Here is a 10000-nt window from a genome sequence, read left to right on the forward strand (position 1 = left end):
CCGTCCTTATAATTATTATTGCCGCGATAAAATTACTTTCAGCACACACAGCCGTCGTAGAAGTGTATATGGCCTGTAAGTACGATCAAATCCTTCTGAATCCGACCACCCGCCCATTTATTTTCGAGGGCGGAGAAGGTCGGAGAAGAATGCAGAAGCATATTGAGGCCTTAACACTGTGGAGGGGTAGGGATCAGGACGATCGGAAGTCAAACACACGTCCAATCTGAAGCTGTATGCTGCACAGCATGTGAGCCCTAGCTGTGCAGGTGTGTTGGATAGCTAATTAGGGCTACAGGAAGTGGAATCAGCTGAGACTCTTGATCACCCCTGATCAGTCTGCTCCATGCGAGACCTCCAACTCGTAATTCCAACAGTGCTGCTGTGACTCCCCGTCTACCTATCCTAACACTAACAATCACTCCCGATGTGCAGGTTGGCACCTTAGATAGTAGCCTCTGCTATCGGTGTGTGAATGTGAAGATGTCTGAGGCATTCATCTGTAAAGTGCTTTGAGTGCTCTATGAGTAGAAAAGCACTATATAAATGCAGTCCATTTGCCACTCTTGAGCCTGGTGCAGAGCTGTAGGCATAAACTTCAGGCTAATATGTGTATTATATATGTATTATATTATATGTTATGTGTATTATATGTTCAGTATAACTCTAGCAGTCAGTGTAAGACATGTAGGTATGTGTATCTGTTTAGTATATATATTGCACATTTATTGTTTATCTAGTAGGTCTACTATTATTGGTCTTTCATAGGTATATCTTATGTTTAGTATTTATTGTTCAGTTATGTTATGTTATGTATATCATGTAGAGTACTAATATGTTATGTTATGTCTTGTTACGTTATGGTAGTGTGGTAAAGTGTCCTGTCCTAAGAATTTCAGTGCCAAGTCCGACTCTGTTGTTCTGTGCATCTGACAATAAAAAAAAAGACTTGAAGACTTGAGCAGAAGGCTTGGAAGTGGGAGGTTGGGGCAGTGATCGTTCCCTTGAAGTCCCCTAATTTGCTCAAGTTTGCATTCAGCGGGGCAACTTTTGCATTCAGAAAGCACTGGCGTTTTATTTCAAGCCAGACTGGCTGGACTAATGCACCGCGGGGTCTGTGGTCGTCCACTCGATAGTTCCATGAAGCACATGCTGCCTGACGAACTGCTCCCCCTACAGGCCAATTGTAGAGGGAGCAAATCCCCAAACAAATCTAAAGCCCTAAAGAAAGCACTGCTCTAGATATGCCCACAGCTTTGCAAGTAACTTCACTAAGTGCAGTTCCATTCAACTTTAACTATCCATGCAGGGCAAGTCTGTGGCAAGGCATTGGGACCAAAAAAGACATAAAGAGACACAGATACATTAAACTCATGGGGCAGTGCTCATAGAATGACACCAAGACGCCATCATTAGAGACAGTAAAACTGCAGCTTACAGAGAGACACCAAGACATCATAAAAGACAGTAAAAGTACCCCCACATATAGCAGGAGATAGTTAAATCATAATAATGATCATATAAAAACAATAATAAAAAAAATGTAAATATTTCTCCCCCGTGTATGCTGTCATTAAAAATACAACACGAGGGGTTGGCAATGTGGTAGAACTGTCTGCCTATATTATTAGCTAGGGTTTTACTGCGAGTGTGGTCTGTAAACCCTTGTGTGGGTATAGCGAGTTCTGACAGATTTCTGGTTGATCCTGTCAATAGACCGTGTGGATTGATTGATCCACTTTCTCAATTATTCTGATCAGCTCTCGTTGTTTGTTAGTGAGGCACCACATTTTCAGATCCAGGACAGCAGTGAAATATAGTCCACACACTCACACTCACTCACACTCACACGCACACACACTCACACGCACACACACTCACACGCACACACACTCACACGCAAACACACTCACACGCACACACACACACACACACACACACACAGACACACGCTCACACGCTCACACACACACACACACACACACACACACACACACGCACGCTCACACGCTCACACACACACACAAACACACACACACACACACACACACACACGCTCTCACGCTCACACGCTCACACACCGACACACCTTTACTGAGGGCTTATGTGCGCACTGCTTTTCACACACATCCTCAGCTGACATGCTTTCAGTAGTCCACAATAGATCACGGCAACACTCTCTCACCTCACCACAGAGCCACTAAATCATAAAAAACTCCAAACCAATTGAAAATCTGAACATGCTCCCCCGTACTGAGCTTTCAAAACTGGTTTCCTGTAGGGTCAAGAACGTGTTTCAAAATGCCTCCCCCCCTCACCTCTTTATGCCTGAAATGGCCTTGTACACCTGAAAGACTTAATAGTTCCTTTCCATCAACTACAAACTCTTTGTTCAGAGAGTTCATCTCAGGGCATTTTTGTTATTCCAGGAGAGGGCCACACTACAGGGGAGGTAGAGCCGTTTTTGTTAGGGCTCAGATACACATATGCGTCTTTTTTCAGGCAGAAACGCTTCAGTAACGCCTTGGCAAAGTGCGGCGGCCAAAACAGAAGCGGTACGCTTCCCTGCCTTGCGCTGGAAAGTTGAGAATAGTTCAACTATTCACACCTAAAAAACGCTTCAAAGACGCAACGCGTAGTGGAGAAGGGGCGCACGCTTTAAACGCGCCGTACCATAGGAATCAATGCATTTGCTCGCGTCCCGTTTTTACAAAAACGCGTATGTGTATCTGAGCCCTTATCAAGCCTTTTTTCCTGTGGACTCTGTCCACACCTTAAAGCTACCCCCTTCAGAACATCAGCTGGACAGGAAAAAGTGAGAAGAGTTCTAGAACTCTGTAGAGTTCCTGGTAGGAGAGATTCTCTGCAGGAAATATTATCTCCTCGGCTACCTTTTTCTTCCTGTCTGGCTGGCTGATGTTTTTGGACAGAAATAACAGCAGCCAGCTGTCACGATGGTGTTGGCTCACTGCGTGCCTGGTCCTTACCAACGCAGTCTCCTGAGCAATGCCTTTCTTCCATTTCTCAGCGTACACACGCCTTGTGTCGTTTCCCATCTCTGCATTGCTCCGTCACATACAGAGACAATGCTTTACTCATCCATCCATCATGGTGTGCTATGTATATATCACCTTCTACTCCAGCACTGTATGCCTTCCACTCTGTGTTGTACCTTTCTGCTCTTTACCGGTGTGAAGAGTAGCCTGACCATAGACATGACCATACTCTTGTTTTATGCCATCTCTCCTCCTGTGTTGTACCTTTCTGCTCTTTACCGGTGTGAAGAGTAGCCCGACCATAAACATGACCATACTCTTGTTTTATGCCATCTCTCCTCCTGTGTTGTACCTTTCTGCTCTTTACCGGTGTGAAGAGTAGCCCGACCATAAACATGACCATACTCTTGTTTTATGCCATCTCTCCTCCTGTGTTGTACCTTTCTGCTTTTTTACCGGTGTGAAGAGTAGCCCGACAATAGACATGACCATACTCTTGTTTTATGCCATCTCTCCTCCTGTGTTGTACCTTTCTGCTCTTTACCGGTGTGAAGAGTAGCCCGACAATAGACATGACCATACTCTTGTTTTATGCCATCTCTCCTCCTGCTGTTGTAAAAGGTTTAAGCATATGCACCTGCAGCACCTGTATGCTATCATACTTACAGTTTTTCCCAATCGTTTTCAGGAATTTAGCGAATCATGGGTCAACTTCATATAATGCTCACATCTTCTTTGCACAGCAAGAGTCTTCTCTGGCGAATGGGTTTACCATTTCTCATTGCTTTCACGCACATTTCTTTGAGTTTTAACACACTTTTCAAAACAGTTTACACACTTCTCAGAGAAAGACACAAAACCTAATTGAATAACCATGTCAACACATTGAAGACACTTAGTAGCAGCCAATTGAAACTGCCCTCTCAATTCTAAATATCGTCAGCACCTGTGTGAACTCTCTGTGCACAACAAATCAAGTTGTTCTCAACCTATAAAAGAGGTCAATAGATTGCAGCACATGTATGCTATCATACTAAACTGCGCCTTTTCTTCTCTGTTCTGAGAAGATCTCAGTTAGTCACGTCATAACTTTTCATTTCATTGCTGTGAGACCTGTAAACCAACTACCTGCCTACCTATACCTGTTCCAATGACACGTGTAAACCAACTACCTGCCTACCTATACCTGTTCCAATGACACCTGTAAACCAACTACCTGCCTACCTATACCTGTTCCAATGACACGTGTAAACCAACTACCTGCCTACCTATACCTGTTCCAATGACACGTGTAAACCAACTACCTGCCTACCTATACCTGTTCCAATGACACCTGTAAACCAACTACCTGCCTACCTATACCTGTTCCAATGACACCTGTAAACCAACTACCTGCCTACCTATACCTGTTCCAATGACACCTGTAAACCAACTACCTGCCTACCTATACCTGTTCCAATGACACCTGTAAACCAACTACCTGCCTACCTATACCTGTTCCAATGACACCTGTAAACCAACTACCTGCCTACCTATACCTGTTCCAATGACACCTGTTTGTACATGTATATCAGACACTCTGCTCATATATCTATATTTATTAGGCACCACTCGTGCTTTTAACCTGTTGCTCAGTTTAATTGTACTACAGCCCTGTGAAAATCACCTATGCCACCTATGCTATCTCTTTATATCTTTTTATGTGTTCACATTGACACCAGCAGTCACAATCCCTCGCTCATGTGTCATGTGTCTGGATGATTCTCTTTGAAAATCAAGATGATCTCATATATCATTTCTTTCTTTCTTTCTTTCTTTCTTTCTTTCTTTCTTTCTTTCTTTCTTTCTTTCTTGTCTTTTCCAGGATGGCATGGGTCACCTAAGAATCACAGAGAGGGGTTTGAAACTGGAAGGGACATCAGAATTCCTCCAGCCGCTCTACGCCAAAGAAATCCAATCCACGCCGGTAAGTCCTCCGAGCTAGTGAGGCAGCCAAGACAACTAAGAGGGCCAGAAAAACAGTAGCAGATCCAGTAAGCATTAGATCCAGTAAACACGAGATCCTGTAAGACAACCTGTAAACGAGTTAGGAAGCATTATGGTCAATAAGGAATAGAGCCAGAAACAGATCCATTAAGCATTATAGCCAATAAGCATTAGAGCCAGAAACAGATCCAGTAAGCATTATAGCCAATAAGCATTAGAGCCGGTAGCAGATCCAGTAAGCATTATGGCCAATAAGCATTAGAGCCAGAAACAGATCCAGTAAGCATTATAGCCAATAAGAGAGCCAGTAAACACTAGATCCAGTAAGCATTATAGCCAATAAGCATTAGAGCCCGAAACAGATCCAGTAAGCAGTATAGCCAATAAGAGAGCCAGTAAACACTAGATCCAGCCAGCCAGCCACCTCAGAGACTCCCCTCTCCATAGAGCAGTGGGGGGAAAGATGGATACACACTCTCACACACTCACACTCCGGCCACTGGGGGCAGTATCTCTGAATGCCCAATGACATGTGAAGTGTGTCCTTTATCTCAGGTGTCCTTCCTGTCTGCAGGCTCTCCACTACACTAGGCCTTGGGCACAATAGGAACAGAGGGGGCCAGAGTCAGGAACGGGTTATGGGAGGGAATTTAAACAGAGATCAAATAAAAAGGATACAACTTTTTGTGGAATGGAAAGTACTGTTAGCTCAACTTTCTCCTTCTCATCATCGTCCTTTAATTTATTAAAAGATTCACCTCCATACCCGGAGTTAGCTCATTTGGTTTCGCAGACAAAAGAGGTAGTTGCTATTCAAATGCAGCCACGTTAGCACTCAGCTTATGAAAGTTAATAAGCGTATCATTTATTCAGGCAGATTGAGGGATGACACAGGATTTATTGGCAGTCAGATGGTTTGTGTGCTATGAATGGGCAGACACTGCACACACCAGGAATCATTTCAATAACAGCTGTTGAATTCTCACATCTAGTGTAGTTATCTCAGGAAGTTAATGCAGTCTACAGCCTTCTGACACAGACATTCCTTTCGTTTGTTTTAAGCTATACTCTACAGGCAATAGCTAAGGCTAAATCAATAGACTGAATGCAGAATGTTTCTGTCTTAATGGTTAAGGAAATCGCTAAAAGACCCAGACATTCCCAGCTACAAACATAATGGGACAAAACATGCTGTATACCTAGAGAGAGAAGCTCAGGCAAAAAAAAGCGCCTAGTTTAATAAAAGAAAGAGGATCTAGGAATAACTTCTGTGAAGTAGCTGAAGTTGAGCTACGGGGTTTTCACAGTGTCAGGAACACAAACACACCGTCTGGTGATCGCCCGACATGCCTTCTTCTTTGACAGTGACACGTGCTAGGATTTGTCTTCAACCTAATCCCTGGAATTCATTGTAATTTCAAGATAAAACTCAGGGACATATATCCTTTGATGGAACTATTACATATAGCAATAGCAAATTTACGCAGACACGATATTATCAGCCATGCTTATAACACAACACACTAGCCAGACGGCGCTATCTTTAATTAAGAAGATGACTAGGGCGTGGCAAATTACTGGGGCAAATGAAGACAGACCTTCTTCATGATGTGAATTTCAGAATTACTCTCACAAGCATGATGAGAGAGAGATAGGGAGAGAGAGAGAGAGAGAGGAAGAGAGAGAGTCAGAGGGAGAGAGAGTGAGAGAGAGAGGGGGGAGAGAGATAGTGAGAGAGGAAGTCAGAGAGAGAGAGATAGGGAGAGAGAGAGAAAGAGCTAAATCAAACCTTTGGGGTCAACAGTTAGTATGTGAAGGCTCCTCAACAGAGACAGACAGACTGTGTGAGAAACACCTTGTCAGTCCAGTCGGGTACAGGTCTGGCTGTAATCTGGCACAGGTCTGGCTGTAATCTGGCACAGGTCTGGCTGTAATCTGGCACATGTCTGGCTGTAATCCGGCACAGGTCTGGCTGTAATCTGGCACAGGTCTGGCTGTAATCTGGCACAGGTCTGCCTGTAATCTGACACAGGTCTGGCTGTAATCTGGCACAGGTGTGGCTGTAATCTGGCACAGGTCTGGCTGTAATCTGGCACAGGTCTGGCTGTAATCTGGCACATGTCTGGCTGTAATCCGGCACAGGTCTGGCTGTAATCTGGCACAGGTCTGGCTGTAATCTGGCACAGGTCTGCCTGTAATCCGGCTCAGGTCTGGCTGGTTTTAGCAATCAGAAGGTTGTGAGTTTGATCGCGACTCCTCCTGACCAAGTGTCGAAGTGTCCTTGAGCAAGACACTGAAACCCCCAACCACTCCCGATGTGCAGGCTGGCACATTAGACAGTAGCCTCCGCCATCGACGTGTAAATGGGTAGATGTCTGAGACATTCATCAGAAAAGTGCTATATACTGTAAATGCAGTCCATTTGTTGGACCCTACATGGGCCTTGCAAACATATACAACATTGGTGAAAAATTATGAAAACTTGTTTGAAGAAAATATCTCTATAAAGCAAGACATTTATTTACTTCACATAAAGGTTCCCACTTAAGCTTAATTCACCCAGAAAGATGGAAGGTATAGTGTTTTGAGCTGCTACCACCCTCCACAACAGAGAAGACACAGATGACCAACACAGATAAGCACTAAGTGTCTAACTCTGAGGCACCTTCAAGCGTGCTGAATCAATGCAAGTTGACATAGTAATCATTTTCACATTGAGCACACTGGAAACCAATTTTTTGCTTTCAGAAATATCCCTTGGATTTTGCCAGTAGGCTTCTCTGTTACACTCCTCAGCCCTTGAACAACACACACATCCTTGGACGCACACACTAAACATTTGAGAGAAAATTAAGCATTAGAAGATGACAGAGGCATTATTCCATAATCCCTCAAACCAGGAACTCATCAACGTAATTTACCTCTGCAATATACAGGCATTAATGACTTGTTAGCATGAGTTGTAAAGTTAACTTTAACAGGCAATCATTTCATTTAATATTAACCGTAAAATAAACTTTAAACTACTTCATCTTTCAACAATACTTTCTTGTTTCTAGTTAGGTCAGGTATTTTTATTTTACATTTACAATTTATTTTGACATATCACTTGCCTTTGTTTGATAGAGAGTGGACTAGATACATTGACTGCTGAAAAATGAACACTGACAGGTCTGTAGAAAATGGGTTTTGTACCTACCAAATTGGAATTGTCAACAGTACTTCAAATGCTCAAATCAAGGTATAAACAAAACAACTGAGTAATTACTTAAACAATGTTAAGTTATATTAAATAAATTATAACTTTAATGTTAACAAAGATTGTCCACTAGCATTTACAGTCCACTCTTGTTATCCATTCAAAGCACAGTATTTCCCTGGCAACTGAGTTGTCGAAAATATATTGTAAATTTGCTGTTGTACTCAGCGAAAAGTAATTGAACAATGTTACAGGATATAACAGCAATGTGGCATAAATCTGTAATCTCATCTATTGTTAATGAATTCAAATAACGTATTATTGCAATTGTTCTCATCTATTGTTAATTGTTGTTAATTAATTCAAATGACTTATTATTACAATTTTTCTCCTTTTAACTTTTAAGTGAGTTGCTTTTCAGCTGATTATCACTTATATTAGTTGTGAGTGTGATTCAGGCTGCTTTTTCTTGAGTTGCATAAACTGTGCAGATTAACAGTTATTTTTTTTTAAAGCAACACCTCCTTCTGCCCAGCTTTACAGGCCCTTTGTAATGTCAGAGTTGGCCCAATTTTCGCTTTCTACTGTGGAAAGTCAGACTTACTCTGTAATCTCAAACAGCCTGCATTTGTACAAGACATCTATGTAAAAACATGCTGTAAAATACTATAACTACTTTGTACCCATGATGCATTGCAAAGCACTAAGACAGTTAGATGTTCTGATTTGAAGTTATTGGAGAATCCTGGGCTTCGCAAAATGGCTGCTTTAACAAGTAATTTTGCAAGCCTTGTATAAGTAGAGCATTACTACTTATGCAAGCCAAGCCCAGGGATAAGTACATAGTTTCAATAAATATCCTGTGATTATTCCTGCAAATCGTAACAACCAAAGGCCTTTGTGGAGGAAAATTATGACAGCAGGAGACTGAGAATGTTTGGAATACTTTCCACAATGAAAAGTGCACCTTCTTAACAGTCTAATAGGGTTTGTGGGTGAAATGTCTTGTCAATGTATATCTCCAGTCTTCCTTCAAAATGCTGCTTAATAGTACAATTATGGTGCTAATATTTCAAATGACCCTTTATGAAGTAAATCAGTGAGAAAAAAAAATGTGTTATTTCTTTATTTATGTTTCAGGGCAATCCATTGTACCTGCAATCCTCCAAAAATATATCTGTCAACATCTTCAACAATGAAAATCGCCTGGTCACGCAGCTCACTGCAGGTAAAATCACCCTCACCTGATGCACCTCCATTTTGTGCCACAAAGTCCCCGCCCCCCACCCCCCCCCCCCAATTTACTGCACCCTCTGCCTTGTGAGCTCATTTTGCTTCATACCAAATGCCGTCACAAGTCCCCATCACCACTAGGACATTCCAGGACCTGTGTGAAGTTGGCCCCCCGTCTCATTCAAAATATTAAAATAACACTGCTGTTCGTTTGTGCTAGGTTTGTGCTGGTTTGTGCCGTAAAAATTATCGTTTGTGCTGGTATGGATTTTGAGTAATTCAAAATTGCATTTTCTGGCATGTGACGTCACCCAGCCCCCCGTTCACGCCCAAATCTTATCAAAATAGTTCCAATCGTTAGTGCTACGTTTGTGCTGTATAGCAGAAAAAAATCACAAACTTAGGACAAACAATTGAGACTATTTGTATGACATTTTGACGTTGACAGAGGGCTGTTACATAACAAAACAACATAGCAAAATCATGTTTTAATAATGACTTAAAAAGTATAGTATCAAAAACATTTCTTTTAACAGCACAAAAGAGCACTAATGAAGCACTAACGATAGAGACCATATTGACGCGA

General features: G+C 42.2%; 1 protein-coding gene across 1 annotated transcript in view; it reads left to right on the forward strand.

Annotated features, from left to right (window-relative positions):
* The window catches only part of sgcd (sarcoglycan, delta (dystrophin-associated glycoprotein)), a 99110-nt gene that overhangs the window by 48737 nt on the left and 40373 nt on the right, over positions 1–10000 (forward strand). The window contains 2 exon segments of the mRNA XM_080849563.1: positions 4861–4962; positions 9322–9409. Coding sequence (XP_080705689.1) covers positions 4861–4962; positions 9322–9409 — 190 coding nt within the window.

This window comes from Sprattus sprattus (genome assembly GCF_963457725.1).
Source record: "Sprattus sprattus genome assembly, chromosome: 1".
NCBI classification, from domain to species: Eukaryota; Metazoa; Chordata; class Actinopteri; order Clupeiformes; family Clupeidae; genus Sprattus; species Sprattus sprattus.